Source organism: Octopus bimaculoides, chromosome 3, assembly GCF_046866305.1.
Source record: "Octopus bimaculoides isolate indiv1 chromosome 3, ASM4686630v1, whole genome shotgun sequence".
NCBI lineage: Eukaryota > Metazoa > Mollusca > Cephalopoda > Octopoda > Octopodidae > Octopus > Octopus bimaculoides.
The window spans coordinates 6,303,786-6,320,829 of record NC_142930.1 but is presented as its reverse complement, the minus strand read 5'-3'; the positions used below and the strand labels follow the sequence as shown (position 1 = coordinate 6,320,829).

Genomic DNA, 17,044 nt, shown 5'->3' with positions numbered 1-17,044 from the left:
TTGGGTTACATAAGACAGTTGTTTTTTCAGAGTACCTGCACAGTAGTAAAGCTTGTTTGCCAACATAACATGGTAGTCCTGGTTTAAGACAAATGTTGCTCTAATTTAGTCCCAGGAGACATCGTCTCCAGCTGGCTATACAACACAATCTATGTTCTTATTTCGAACAAGGGGGTGCTAGATTCCCTTGTTCAAAAATATAAGGACACAGATCGTGTCGTATAGCCGGCTGGTGACGATGTCTCCTGGGGCTAAATTACAGCAACACTCATCCTAAACCAGGACTGCCATGTTATGTTGGCAAACAATCTTTACTCCAAAGTACTGTTGCTGAATATCTCTCGTTGTGAGATTTAAAAGTAGTAATTTACCTGCACAGTAGTTCTTCTCCAACTCTGAAGATGTTATTGCTCTCACTTTTGAGCATGCATGAAATGTACTCATTTCCTTCTTTACTGTTCAGCAACTGTTGTCTGAGTGATACAATATGACATTCAAAGGTTGTTTGGACTGACCTTATGCTTCTACCACCATCACTTTGTTTTAAGTAGATCCTGTAGATGTTGCTGTTGATGTGAGAGTTGCCAGTGATGGTCAGTACCTTTCTGAGGTCGTTGCCAGTGCCGCTGGACTGGTTCCCGTGCAGGTGGCACGTAAAAAACACCATTTTGAGCATGGCCGTTGCCAGTACCGCCTGACTGGCCCTCGTGCCCGTGGCACGTAAAAGCACCCACTACACTCTCGGAGTGGTTGGCGTTAGGAAGGGCATCCACCTGTAGAAACTCTGCCAGATCAAATTGGAGCCTGGTGCAGCCTTCTGGCTCGCCAGCCCTCAGTCAAATTGTCCAACCCATGCCAGCATGGAAAGCGGATGTTAAATGATGATGATGATGATGATGATAAAATTACAATTCAGAAAATGGAGATGTAGCATTAGCATAATTTATTAACTGCAGTTAATAAATTATATTAATGCTACATCTCCATTTTCTGTATTTTAATTTGAATATTTATAAACCAAGATTTATACTTAAACTTATTATTTTAGGAATATTACTATTCACAAAAAAAAAATTAACAGGCAATGAACCAGTAATTCATTGGATATTATTTTATCCCTTAATGAGACTATTTTAACCTCTATTTAAATATGTATATATATAGATATATATATATGTAGATATGTTATAATTTACAGCAAACTGTAAAAGGTTGTCATTATAGTACTCGGAGTTTTGAATGTCAGAGCGAAGAGCTATGATACATTTAATGATGTTACATTAAATGTATTGTAGGTCTTCGCTCTGACATTTGAAACTCTGAGTACTATAACGACAACCTCCTACTGTTTGTTCTAAATTATAACATATAAATAATCCTCTAGTTCTCTAATATCGAAAAAGTTTAGAATGGTACAAAGAAAACCGTTGGAAAACAGTTTATAGCAGAGACTCCAGCTAAGAAGGTCTGAAGAGGGAATTGTAATTCCGAAATATCATCAGACTATAGATAACCAAATGACAACAGGTATATAGTCCATTTTTTGTTTTATAGTGATTGTTGTACCATTCTAAACTTTTTATTCTTTGCAAACAATACACAATGCTTCAAGCGAACTACAATACTTTCCTATATATATATATATATATATATATATATATATATATATATATATATATAAAAGGAGTAAATATTCAGATGTGAACATTCATAAAGATATTACTATTGTTAATATTATCTGCAACGAATATAAGATATTGATAATAATAACAGCAATAATATAGGTGGTTACAGGTATTAAATAACATCAATTAGCTATAAAATTTAAAATTAGCACTAAGCATGCCCAGTATGTTCTTATGCCTAGTGCTAATTTTGTATACATATATATTATATATCATCATCATCATCGTCGTCTAAGGTCTGCTTTCCATGCTGGCATGGGTTGGATGGTTTAACTGAAGACTGGCAAGCCAGAAGGCTGCACTAGGCTCCAATCTGATTTGACAAGGTTTCTACAGCTGGATACCCTTCCTAACAACCACCCTGAGAGTGTAGTGAGTGCTCTTTACGTGCCACCGGCACGGGGGCCAGTCAGTACACACACACACACACGTACGTAATCATTAGACTAAAAATGTTTCTGTTATATGAAGTAGAGCACTTTGAGACTAGTACTCATTGGAGTCATTAAAATGTATGCACACCACTCCCAATCTCTCACACACACACTCACTCACTCCCTCTCTCACCGATTCTTTTGCACTCCCTCACTCACTCACCGACCCTCACTTAGCCACTTCCTCAAACACACTCTCAGACATTAAATAATAATGGTATTTGTTCACCCTCTTAATAATGCCATTCATCAGCTGAAGTCATTTAAACAATTAGAAGCAGGAAACAAAGCAACATTTATACTGCATTTTTTTTTTCTTCTTTTTTCAGAAAGCAGATTTTCATTTGATAAATTTTATATTTACATTAATTTCTTCATTCGGCTACATATTCTTCTAATTAGTTATAATTTCCCTCCCAGATATCAGAGAAAATATATCTAAATGTATTAAAATTTAATTTCAGATCTACATATAGATCAGATACACATATATCAGAGCTATATATATATATCGGATATCACAAAGATTTTGAAATATATGTATAGATATATTTGAAAATGGACCAGTTGAACTGATTCTAGAGGATTAGTGCAACTTGTTTTGACTAGCAAAGAACCAAGTGTGTTTTCTAAATGAATTGACAAATGTCAGGTTTTAAATGGATAGCAAAATTGGTAAAAGCATATGTGTTCTGTCCTACTGCACATAATCTCCCAGAACATCATCAAAAGATGTAACAATCCTACAATGTTCCAATAATTCGAGTCATTTTCTGTGTCCTTTTTTTTTTTTGTCTTTCCATTTTAATATATTTGAGGTTTTATAAAAATAGCTATATGTCTTCTGAAGCGATTCGATGACCTGGCACAAGCAGGTTGCTCTGGAATGATACTTGCTGGCCCTTGTGGTTATCAAGGAAGATTAGAATGATAGGAAACTGGAATCTCGGCTGATGCACAGCAATCGTGAAGAATCAGAGATCGTCATCTCCTATTTCTTCAAATGCGTTATTTTCCAAAACACTTTGGATGTTTTGACCATCTCGTGATGCCTTGAATGAAACATTGGCAAATTTGTCCTGAAACAAGATTAAATGAAACAAAGATGTATCCAATGATTAACAAAAGTGCGCAACTTGATTTCTAACATAAAACAATAAAACTGTCATTAGGAAATAATAAGAAAATTAACAAGTTTGCTTTTCGAACTGCTGAAATGTATGGTAGAACAAGTAGAAAGATAAATTTTATTCAACGCATAGATACTGAACAGTATAGATATAAAGGATAAAATCCTTTTTTCTTTTTGGCCGCCGACAAATTTTTCTGCTTTTAAAAAGGAAAAAGGATTTATCCTTTATATCTATACTGTTCAGTATCTATGCATTGAATAAAATTTATCTTTCAATAAGAAAATTATTTAACTGAAAAACATCATTAGTTGACTAACAAGTGATACAAGTAACCCTTTAGCATTTAAACCATCCACATCCAACCCAAATATTCAACCTGTTTAATGTTCAAACTGGCCAGATGTGGCCTCTCAGACTTGCCCTACTATGTCATTCTAAAAACAAATAATCACATCATAGAAACCTCTTGACAGAGTAATCTGAATGTTAAAGAGTTAAATGACATCCACTCATTGGACCAGAACAGGAAACGCTATGATATAGCAAAGGGAGGGCGGTGAGGGCAGATCTGAAAGCCTCACCAACCCACATTTGTACCAAAACAATGATAACTGGAAGCTAAACTAACTTCTCTATGTTTATCACATCATATAGACTATTGTTGTTATCTAGAATAACTAACAAAGTAAGTAATTAACTGACAGCCATTGGAAAGTAATGAAGTTTTGACATTTCTTTATGTCAATCACTTAGCAACAACCATTGCTATTTACACACAAAAAATATTCAGTCGCAAATATATTATTATAAACCTGCAGGGGTTGGACAAAATAATTGAAACACCTAGCATCATAGCATCATAATTTTGAAATATCTATAAAACCATCAAAGGCTTATTTATTTTTATGTTTTTTGATTTATTATTAGTGTTGCTTAATATGTTTTGCTAAAATTGCTGGAGTCGATATAATTGACTCAACTCCTTCTCACAAATTTCAAGCCTTGTTGCCTTCAGTAGAAAGGATTATTATTATTATCATTATTATTATTATTCTTATTAGAAGACTCGTTGAGTCAAGTGAAATCGAAATCCTAGTCGTGGCCAGTGCCACCTGACTGGCACCCGTGCTGGTGGCACGTAATAAGCACGATTCGGGCATGGGTTGATGCCACTACTGCCTGACTGGTTCCTGTACTGGTGGCACGTAAAAAGCACCCACTACACTCTCCTCACCAGATCAGATTGGAGTCTGGTGCAACCTTCTGGCTTGCCAGTCCTCAGTCAAACCGTCCAACCCATGCCAGTATGGAAAGCGAATGTTAAACAATGATGATGATAATGATGATGAAGGCAATAAGCTGGCAGACTCGTTAGCATGCTGAGCAAAATGCTTAGCAGCAGTTTGTCTGTCTTCATGCTCTGAGTTCAAATTCTGCTGAGGTTGACTTTTGTCTTTCATCCTTTCAGGGTTGATAAAATGAGAACCAGTTGAGTGCTGGGGCTGATATAATCAACTTACACCCTTCCCCAAATTGCTGGCTTTGAGCCAAAATCTGAAACCATCATTAACTTTGTTGATATTGTTAACATGACATTCTTAACCCTTTTGTTGCCATATTTCTGTTGAGATGCTCTGTGTTTCTTTCAATTAATTTTAAATATAACAAAGCATTTTTAATAAAATAACTTAGTTATCATTAAGCTAGTGTTAGGAACATAGGAAGAGCATCCAACCACAAAGGCTCTACCTCAATAAATTCTGTCTGACCCCTGCTTAGTGGTTAGGGTATTCGGCTCTGGATCATAAGGTCACGAGTTCAGTTCCCTTGAACAAGACACTTCATTTCACATTACTCCAGTCCACTCAGCTGGCAAAAATGAGATGTAACTAATTCAAAGGGCCAGCCTTGTCACACTTTGCATCATGCTGAATCTCCTCAAGTACTACATTAAGGGTACCCATGGAGTACTCAGCCACTTGCATGTTAATTTCATGAGCAGGTTGTCCCAATGACCAGGACACTCGTCATCATAACCAATGGAGTGGTAGAAGATTTTAATTCAAAACTTTTGAAAACATAGACATTTGTGCTACAGAGCCAGAGGCAGTTTCAGCTGGTTTGGTATCAAAGGAGTTAAGATAGTTTTATAAATAATGTTTTTAATCTCAACTTAGTTGTCTGTCATTTTTACACTTGTAGTGAAGTATTGTTACAATCCTCACTTAGTTTCAAGTAGTGTTTGTTTGTTTGTTTTTTTTATCATTGTTATATAACCAGAGAGTAGTGGTAATAGTTAATCTATATATATATAAAAATGAGAATGTGTGTCTGTCTGTCTGTCTGTCTGTCTGTGTGTGTGTGTGAATCCCTAAAACTCGAGAACTACGCAACCAATTTCATTCAAATTTTACACATGCCTTACTTAGGGTTCCAGTAAAATTTTAACTTCTTGCAGAGTTCGAGCCCACGGCAACATAATATCTCCTCCACTATTTAAGTATTACGTGTCAAAAGTGAAACAAAAACACTCACGTCAAATACTTTCACTTTAAAAATGAAACTATTCTACTAACTGAAACAATCACATTTCGATACTGTAATGACAGATACTTTCAGAGAGAAAGAGAGAAAGAGAGAGATGTATATGTATACATATAGATGTATATGTACACGTTATTCCGAAACAATCACATTTCGATACTATAATTACAGATACTTTGAGAAAGAGAGAAAGAGAGAGAAAGAGATGTATATGTATACATATACATGTATATGTACACATATATGCATAGCTATATATATATATATATATATATATATATATATATATATATATCTATATGCATACATGTATATGTATACACATGAGTAGATGTATATATATATATATAGATGTACATGTAATATGTACACATATATACATATATATATACATGCATACAGATATCTATACATATATACACCCATCACACACAAACACACGCATTAGTCATTTGTTTTCTTATCCAAAACTACGTCAAAAGTACTGAACGGATCTTTATGAAATTTGGAAATTATATTCTATGTATAACGGCCATAACTCCCATGAAAATTCATATATTTTTGATGTTGATGAAATTTTAACCCGAACATAACAGATGAGCATTATTTGTAATTCAACGGTACAACAGTGTAAGACTACGCTTTCAGATATACTTACATTGGGATTTCTGCAATGTGGTGCATAAATTGTCAAGTAAATGAGACGCATCTTTGCCTCCACCGATTCACTTGCAAAGTGTTGAGTAAAATTATTTTGTTGCAGACCTCCTTTGGGTCTTTTTATTATCACTACGACACACATAGTCCCCAGTTGGTAACATTGATTTCAAGGCCCTCCTAGATGAGAGACTAGCATTCCACTTAATGTCTATGTTCCATGCTGGCATGGATTGGAGAGTTATTAATGTAGAAATATGATATCGTAGCTACTAACAGTTGAGGGTTGCGTAGTCTAGACGGCGTTTTTAAATTTCATTATTCTCTTTAACCCGGGCAAAGCCGGGTATTTCTGCTAGTATTTACATAAACATGAACACAACACATTTGTTCTTTCTTATAGAACAGTGGTTCTCAGCCATTTTTGGCCTATGGACCTCTTTGATTGCTAATTTACTTGGATGTACCCTCCGGGCCATTCAGTGTTTAAAAATAAACCTATTCAATTTTTATAATTAAATATTATAACCAATTTATTGCAGATGAATTTTAACAGCAAAATCTTATATGGACCGCTAAGGGTCATATGAACCCCAGTTGCGAACCCCTATAATACAGAGAGAAAGAAAAACTATATAAAGTGTGGCAACTACTTACAGATATCTTTTTCACAGAATCTACAGCTTTGTTGATGGCGCTCTGTTGGTAGTCATTCTGGAAAAATAAGAAAATAAGATTAATCCAAACATAATAATGAAAGAATGAAAAGATTCTTAAAATAGAGGAAAATCTCTCTAATTGAAAAATGGTACGAATGAGTCATTAGTATCAACATTATATGATATAGAAAATAATTCATGAATGCATGTGAAAACATAATTGCTTATAGATATATGGCTGAGAGAAAATGAGTTGTGATGTAGTGTGATAGGGAGAAAAGTTTGTTAAACCAGTGCATGTGTGAGTGCAACAGTTATTGTAAATAACCTGAACAGGAGTTCTGAAATGTTGAAGACAAATGTCAGAGTTTTTTGTTTGATGCAAGAGAAAACAGTGGCAAGGAACGGGAAAGAAAATGGAAAATTTTCGTTTGCACAGAGGAGCTTGTAATAAAAGAAATCTAAGACATACTAATTCAGGGAATCAAAGGAATGAATAGACAAAAAGGATGTGTATAAAAGTAAGGAACAGAAAGAAACCAATTCTTAACTATGGAAAATATCTACAGATAACTACCTGTAGAAGAACAAAGGTAAGAGGCCCACAATTCAATCCACATTCCTATACTTCCATCTACAAAGTTTTATTTAGAATTTAAACACATATTCATTGTACAACCATAAACTCTTATTAAATATATGGCCACAGGCGTGGTTGTGAGGTTAAGAATCTTGCTTCATGTGGTTTGGCCTTGACCAAAGTATCCTTGGGTTGACCAAAGCCATCTGAGTGGATTTGGTAGATGGAAACAAAGAAATTTGTTGTGAGTGTGTGTCTCGTCTTGACATCACATAACAGTGTCGTTCATCTCCAATATTCTGTGACAACATGCCTGGTTATAGGGAATCATTACCTTACTTGGAAACAGAGAAGGGTTGACAACAGGAAGGGCATCCAACCACAAAGGCTCTACCTCAATAAATTCTGTCTAACCCCTGCTTAGTGGTTAGGGTATTCGGCTCTCGATCATAAAGTCATGAATTCAGTTCCCTTGAACAAGACACTTCATTTCACACTACTCCAGTCCACTCAGCTGGCAAAAATGAGATGTAACTAATTCAAAGGGCCAGCCTTGTCACACTTTGCATCATGCTGAATCTCCTCAAGTACTACATTATGGGTACCCATGGAGTACTCAGCCACTTGCATGTTAATTTCATGAGCAGGTTGTCCCAATGACCAGTGCCAGACTATATATATGCACAACTGGGCCCTTTCCTCAATTTCCTTCCCCCACAAGGCATCCCCACTACTCATCACCTCCCTAACTGCAGTTCTTTGAAACCATTTTTCTTCTTAGCCAGACCCAATTTGCTTGTTCTCCATCTTTCATCCCTCCTTTTCGTTTTCAATGACCAGTTATCTCCAACCCCACCCCCATTACACCACACCTGCCTCTCTTTCTTCTCCATCCAACAGCAAGTTATCTCTCTCTCTCTCTCTCATCCTCTTTACTGTATCATCATTTCTATTCTACTGCTCTACTGTCAGAAATCTCTTTTCCAACCCACTCACCACTCCTACCCCCTCTGCCCTACTTTCTACCTTAAAGGGTCCTCTCTGACCCATCATCCCCCTGATTTTAATCTCCACCCTGATCGCCCCACTTCTTCTCTTCTACCATCTGACTCTCCTACACAGCATGGAATCTGTCTTGCTTCAACCCTTTTCTCTCATAGTTTACCCCTTCTTTATTCCCTAATCTCCTAACAAAGTACCCCCCGCCGCTCAGTTTATAGCCTTGCAGACTGCATGGTGTTCTTACTAGTGCTGGTGCCCCCCCCCCCCAATGGCACTCAATACATTCCTTTTCTGCTCTAGACACAAGGCCCAAAATTTTGCGGGAAGGAGCCAGTTAATTAAACCAACCCCAGCATGCAACTGGTACTTAATATATCAACCCCCAAAAGGAAGAAAGGCAAAGTTGACCTCGACAGAATTTGAACGCAGAACATACAGCTTTTAACCTTTTATTGGCTTCAGACTTTGGACGACATTGAAGAAGGATTTTGCTGATTAAATTCACCCCAGAAGTCATGTCTTATTTCAGCTGAACTGCTAAGTTACAGGAGTGTAAAGAAACCAACACAGATTCCTTAGCACTGAAAGACAAACACAAGCACATATGTGCAGTGTGTGTGTGTGTGGGGGGGGGGTAATTGCCATTGTTTTAATTTTTTTATTCTTTTATTTGTTTCAGTCATTTGACTGTGGCAATGCTGGAGCACCACCTTTAATCGAGCAAATCGACCCCCAGGACTTATTCTTTCTAAGCCTAGTACTTATTCAGTTGGTCTCTTTTGCCAAACTGCTAAGTTACGGGGACCTAAACACACCAACATCGTTTGTCAAGTGACATTGGGGGGACAAATACAGACACACAAACACATACATACATAAATACTGGTGTTAGGAAGCACATCCAGCCGTAGAAACTCTGCCAGATCAGATTGGAGTCTGGTGTAGCCATCTGGTTCGCCAGTCTCCAGTCAAATTGTCCAACCCATGCTAGCATGGAAAGCAGACGTTAAATGATGATAATGATGACGATATGTAACAGTCTTCTTTCAGTTTCTGTCTATCAAATCCATTCACAAGGCTTTGGTCAGCCTGAAGCTATAAGAGAAGACACTTGCCAAAGGTGCCACACAGTGGGACTGAACCCGGAACCATGTGGCTGGTAAGCAAGCTACAGTCACTCCTACGATCTACTTTTCATTAATTTACTCCTGAATTTTAAATGTAGGGCCTGTGAAGACTGGTAGGTTTATGTGGAGAAAAGAATTATTGCAATAAGAGGTTGATTACATTATGTACATCATTTACATTTGACGAATATTTGTCCTCATCTTGTTTATTGCTAACACGTTTCGGCTGATATACCCTCCAGCCTTCATCAGGTGTCTTGGGGAAATTTCGAACCTGGGTTCTCATTCCTGAGGTATTTTTCGATATTATTATTATTCAGGTCACTGCTTGGAATCGAACTCAGAATCTTGGGGTTAGTAGCCTGCACTCTTAACCACTACGCCATATGCCTGTGGGCATATGGCAAGACAACTGAGGTTGATTAGTGCACATCACTCCATAAGGAGCATAAGACCAGTTACTTGGTTTCTTGGTGCATATATTCCTCCTCCTGGACAGGATGCTGATCCATCGCAGGATTATTCCTTTTTTTCCAGCTGAGTGGACTGGAGTAACGTGAAATGAAGTGTTTTGCTCAAGAACCCAACACATCACCCAGTTCAGGAATTGAAACTACAGTCTTATGACGATGAGTCCAGCTACCTAGCCACTAAGCCATGTGCCTCCACAATAAGTAGAAATAGCTTTAATTTGTTGAGCCGTACAAAGTCTTTGAATGGAAGAAACGAAGATATGTCTTGGAATTCTTTTTCTAATGGGAGATGTGCAACTTCAAATTGAAGGAGACACCTGAGGCACAAGTTCAGCCATGATAAGGAAACCAATGCTCAGGAATAAATATCTTGTAAATATAAATGAAAACATCTATGTGTAATAAACTTACCTGTGTTCAACCTACCTGGGCAGGTCAAAGTGATAAAGACAACAGGTGAAAAAATTAACAACAAATGTAAAAACCACATTCACAATATACACCAATGATTGTTATACTGTATCAGCAAATTTCATCCAAATTCATGCAAAAATTTACATTTCTATGATTTGTTCCTTTTACACTGACCCAACTGCCATTTCATCAAAACTGATTCTAACAGAATTGGGAGATTTAAAGAAAGTAGCACAAAACTTAAGAGTTTGGTTTAGGAAAAAATAACTTCTGCTTTGTGTAGGATTATTTTGAGGTGGGTTCTTTCCAGCTAAAGTTTTACCATTTTCAAAGCAAGTGTTCCAGATTAAGTTAATCAATAATCAGACAACATTTTTGAGTTTTACACAGCATGAGGAATTGCAGAACATTGAACAACTTCCTTCAACTGTTGGAGAGCGATGAATAAAGATTGACATGACTTGAATGATAGATCCAAGTTTGCAAGAATTGTGATCAGGAATTTGTAAACTACACATTGTTTATTTTGAATATGTATTGCTTCCTGAATTTATCTCTCAATTAAGATGTGTCCTACTTCATTCTCCAACTATTCCACTTCTATATAAATACCCAGTTAATTGGCCAATGAAGAGACAGAAAGAAGCATGTGAAAAAACATTAGAATGACTAATATTAACCAACATGAGGGGGGAGAGGGGGAGGAAGAGTTCAATGGAAGTTTGTTCAGCAGAAGTGGAGGAACTCAGTTGAGAGAGAGAAAGAGAGAGACCGTATTTACAAGGGAAACCTATTCAAGAAAAGACGTTAAATGAATAGGGATTATTTGTCAAGTAGACACACCTGGAATTACCTGATCAAAGTTAAAAAAAGAAACTTTAATCCAGTAATTTATCACTGATATAAATGATTTGGGTCAAGACAGAATAAAATAAATTATATATTCTAAATGTGTACTGTATAACTTTTTTCATCACATGCACACATACGCATACACACATACAGTTAATGCATATCACATATATACATAAATATCATCATCGTTTCAGTATCCAATTTTCTATGCTTGCATGGGTCGAATGAGATTCAATGAAGCAGATTTTGAGGGACTGAATGCCCTTCCCCTTGTCAACCCTCAAAGTAAGGTAATACTTTTTCATGGCCAGACATATTTTCACAGAAGACAGGAAAAGAAGGACACTGTTTGTGTAATGGAGATGTTTTTTTACAATAATGGCTCCATGTCAAAATGAGGGGGACACAAAAATACACCTCCATACACACACTATAAAGTAATAAATTAAATTTTTGTATAAACAACTCTAAATAGAACTAATTGCAGAAGAATTTACAATTTGGTTTTTTGAAAATGTTTACAAAATGTAAGAGGAGACAACTAAAATTTGTTCCCTTGAATATTTGAAGGAAGGAATAATTCTAAAGTAAGGTAAAATGGAACCATACACAACAACGCCATTATTAATAAAAGGAAAAAAACTATACCAAAAATGTCTCCTCTCTTCATTTTTCACTCTTCAATAAGAATTTTCAACAAGAAACAGAAAAAAAAAAACTTAGAAGTGATTCCCTCCCTTTAAGCACTCTCCACTGCCAATATGTTCCAGCTTCCAGCAAACAGAGCATCATCATCATCGTTTAACGTCCGCTTTCCATGCTAGCATGGGTTGGACGATTTGACTGAGGACTGGTGAAACCGGATGGCAACACCAGGCTCCAGTCTGATTTGGCAGAGTCTCTACAGCTGGATGCCCTTCCTAACGCCAACCACTCAGAGAGTGTAGTGGGTGCTTTTACGTGTCACCCGCACGAAAACGGCCACGCTCGAAATGGTGTCTTTTATGTGCCACCCGCACAAGCCAGTCCAGGGGCACTGGCAACGATCTCGCTCGAAAATCCTACAGGAGCCAGTCAGGCGGTACTGGCAACGGCCACGCTCAAAATGGTGCATCTCATGTGCCACCCGCACAAGAACCAGTCCAGGGGCACTGGCAACGATCTTACTTGGCTTGCCGGGTCTTCTCACGCACAGCCCATTTCCAAAGGTCTCGGTCCGTAGTCATCGCCTCGGTGAGGCCCAATGTACGAAGGTCTTGCCTCACCACCTCAGCCCAGGTCTTCCTGGGCCTACCTCTTCCACGGGTTCCCTCAACTGTTAGGGTGTGGCACTTTTTCACGCAGCTATCCTCCTCCATTCTCACCACATGTCCATACCAGCGCAATCGTCTCTCTTGCACGCCACAACTGATGCTTCTAATGTTCAGCTTTTCTCTCAAGATACTTACACTCTGACGGGTATTCACATTGACATTACACATCCAACGGAGCATACTGGCTTCATTCCTTGCGAGCTTACGTATGTCCTCAGCAGTTACAGCCCATGTTTCACTGCCATGTAGCATGGTTGTTCGTACGCATGCGTCATACAGTCTGCCTTTTACTCTGAGTGAGAGTCCCTTTGTCGCCAGCAGGGGTAAGAGCTCTCTAAACTTTGCCCAGGCTATTCTTATTCTAGCAGCTACACTTTCAGCGCACCCACCCCCACTACTAACTTGGTCGCCCAGATAGCGGAAGCTATCGACTACCTCTAGTTTTTCACCCTGGAATGAGATAGAAGTTGTTTCCTGTTTGTTTGCAGTCTTTATTGCACCTGAACATCTGCCACAATTCTATTATATTCATAATTATGAATTGAGAAACATTTGGTGGGTTAAAATACAGATATAACAAAGAAAGCTTGGAGTATTATTGCTTTTGTTGATAGCAGAGATTCTCTGTCTCGTTACGAAAGAAAAGTCGATGGTAAGGAAGACAGATGAGAAAGACAAGAAGCAAAAGAATGTTAAAATGGCAAAGAAAGAGAAGTTTTAAGAAGATGTAAGAAGAAATGAGTGTAAATGAGGATGAACGCAAGTAATTTGACCAGGTAACCAAGTATTATCAGGGTTCAGGTGAGTTTAATGTTAAGAAAATGTTAATAGTGGAGGTCAATTAGAAGAAAAAAATCTCAAGAAACCAAGAATTGTTTGAAGTAAAGTTGAATATTTGATCATCCAGGGTGTAAAATAGGGAGGGACACAACTATAGTTAAGTATATTTATTTATTCAAGAGATGTAGCATGGAAAAGAGATCACTGTTTTGATATGGAGTGACAGCACTAAGCAGTGAGGTGTATAAATATAAACTTGTTACCAGTTCAGATCTGTTTGAGGCATAAACCTGTAAAAAAAAGCCATTCACTGTGTTTTTGCCATGGAGAAAATTTCTCTCTACACACAAATAGGTGTGAGTACAGTGAGTCAGTTTGCAGCATCACCTGACCAGACTTTGGGATGCATGCATTTTGGAGTGGATATCTTCTCTACAGCAACAGAGACCAGAAAGACAGACGCTGGGAACTGACATGAGGGACAGGTCCCTCTTGTGTTTTGGTCCACACTGTAAAGTGGTTGGCGTTTGAAAGGGCATCCAGCTGTAAGAACCATGCCAAAACTGACCTCGCTTGTGCTCGTACCATGTAAAAAGCACTAAATCCACTCTAGTAAGTGGTTGGTATTAGGAAGAACATCCCGCTGTAAAAATCCTACCAAAATAGTCACAGAAGTCTGGTGTAGGCTTCTGCCTGGCTGGTTCTTGTCAAACCATCCCACCCATGCTAGCATGGAAGGCGAACATTAAACGACAAGCGAAAGGAGTTAAGACAAGGAGATGGTAGTTTTGTAGTAAGGAAAGAGTATAAATGGGTTCTAACTGAAATCTTCTTCTTCCTTCTTCGGCTGTCTGTCATAGATCAACGTTGACTGATCTTGTACAGAAATCAGTCCCTGGCAGGTTCACATGTGGGCTACAAGGCCTACTCTTAATCTGCAGCAGCAATGATACATGCGACAGGTGAAACTACCTGACAATATGAAATGTCTAAAATGAACAACCAAAGATTGGATTAGGTTATTGTGTCTACTGAGTTGATAAGATATTAGAAAACAAATCACTGGCTGAGTCTACTTAGCTGTAATTAAGCACCACACAATAACAGTTTAATTGATACCAAAAATGGTAATTTCAGTCTTGACAAGAGTTTTGTTGGTTTTTACAGTGATGGGTTCAGTTTTTGTTTTCCCAAGAGATGTTGTTCTCCCAATGATCTCCCCTGCTTAAGCCTACTTACAGCAGTCACCCACACAGACCTGATGACAGAAGGACTTTCATTGTTTTATTCTTAGATTTTATGAAAATTTTCAACTTTATAAACTAAAGTTCTATTCGTTCTGCTTTCAGGATATGAGATTTCAGTAACAATAGTTTCATGTTAGGTGAAGTAAAATACAGGAGAGTTTAGCATTTGTGAATACAAACATGGAATAATACTGGCTGTTATATAATAATAATAATAATAATAATAATAATAATTCTTTCTACTGGAAGCACAAGGCCTCGAATTTGCATAACCGGTACTTGTTTAATCAACCCCGAAAGGATGAAAGGCAAAGTCGACCCTGGCGGAATTTGAACTCAGAACGTAGCGGCAGACGAAATACTGCTAAGCATTTCACCGGGTATGCTAATGACTCTGCCAGCTCACCACCATAATAATAATAATAATAATAATAATAATAATAATAATCCTTTCTACTCTAGGAACAAAGCCTGAAATTTGGTGGAGGGGTTAAGTTGATGAGATCAATCCCAGTACTCAACCGGCACTTAATTTATTGACCCCGAAAGGATGAAAGGCAAAATCAACCTTAGCAGAACTTGAACTCAGAATGCAGCAACAGGAGAAATACCGCCAAGCATTTCACCGGGTATGCTAATGATTCTGCCAGCTCACCACCATCACAATAATAATAATAATAATAATAATAATAATCTTTTCTACTAAACGCTTGAAATTTACAAGTCCTTTTAGAGTTAGCTGCTCTTAACTTTAATTGGTCTTCTTTGAATAAGGAATAACTAATTATTGAGTGAAGCAGATTAAGGCAAGCATAACAACAGTGGAAAGGTATAAAATACTGGCTGTCATTAAGTTTAAAACTCAGCACAGACTCTATGACCACTTCGTTACTACTACTACTACTACTACTACATAAAGTAACAACAAAAATGCTATATATATATAACACTGTGCTAAACTGGCATAATAAATAAAATATTGAAAATATTTGTAAATCCATGCTGTTATTAGACTGCAAAACAAAAGTAAGGCAGGTGATAAATAAATAAAAAGAAATAATGTAAACCAAATAATGAAAGCAAAATATAAGTTTCCTAGATTAAAAATGCCACTTGCTTCAACACAAAACTGACTGAATTAAAACCTTTTCTGAAATAAAAACATTTAAATTATTTTAAAGCCATTTTGTTTCCCCATATTCTAAACCAAAAACCAAAAAGTTTTCTCTAAAAGTTAAAATACTGCTTGTCCATGCAGAAAATAAAATATCAAAAGGCAGCTATAAAAACAACGAAAATGGCTGAGGAGAGAGAAAGGAAAGATAACATGCTAACACAATGAGGATCGCACATACTTCCAAAAGTTCAGAGTATAAATATAATCCAGCTGGCTGCAGGGAAAGAAAAAACAAACAAACAGTCTTGTTATTTACATAAAGTTAATGATTATTTCTATAGTGATTTCATTAAGATAAAAAAAATTTACTATAATCATAAAAGTGAGTCTATCGTTAATCTGTAGAGAAGTTAAAGATATTTTATAAATTTGGTCATCCCATACTCTATCACTGGCACTACTGCAATATATGTTGACACTGAAGTAAGATGAAGGAGGTTTCAGCGGAGTGGCTCCTGAATGTAATTCTTCCCAGAGAGACAAAATATGTTCCACCACAGGCAAGACAATGTCTCTTACTTGGTTAACACTGTGAAAGCTGGAAAAATAAAACTCCAACACACTTCACTTCCAGTAGCAGACATATCAAGGACAATCTCTCTCTCTCCTTGTGTGTGTAGGCACTGAAGTGGCTGTGTGGTTAAATGCCTGCATCCCAACCACATGGTTCCAGATTCAGTCTCACTGCATAGCACCTTGGGCAAGAGTCTTCTATTATAACCTTAGGCCATCTAAAGCCTTGTGAGGGGATTTGCTAGGCAGAAACTGAAAGTAGTTTGTCATGTGTGCAAAATTGTGGGAATATACGGTGACAGATCCTGCTCATATTTAACCAACAGAAATCTATCTCTCAGCTAACAACATTATCAATATTTTCCTTTTGCTATATGGGGATTAAATCAGAAAATACTTGAACATAGCCTCAAAGTTAATGACTTTATTTATCTTTAATCAAAAAAAAAAT

The 17,044-nt window shown here is 37.2% G+C and overlaps 1 protein-coding gene across 2 annotated transcripts in view; it reads right to left on the bottom strand.

Moving 5' to 3' along the window:
• Positions 1-2,410: 2,410 nt before the first annotated feature.
• The window catches only part of LOC106867188 (sorting nexin-17), a 54,037-nt gene continuing 39,403 nt past the window's right edge, over positions 2,411-17,044 (bottom strand). Inside the window, exons 15-17 of one of the 2 annotated variants that reach the window (XM_089348521.1) lie at positions 16,259-16,294; positions 7,111-7,167; positions 2,411-3,198 (exon numbers count right to left, since the gene is read on the bottom strand). In XM_089348521.1, the coding sequence (XP_089204647.1) occupies positions 3,094-3,198; positions 7,111-7,167; positions 16,259-16,294 (198 nt within the window). In that variant the 3' untranslated portion in view covers positions 2,411-3,093. The remainder of the gene's footprint in view (positions 3,199-7,110; positions 7,168-16,258; positions 16,295-17,044) is intronic. The other variant, XM_089348522.1, reaches the window with a different exon arrangement.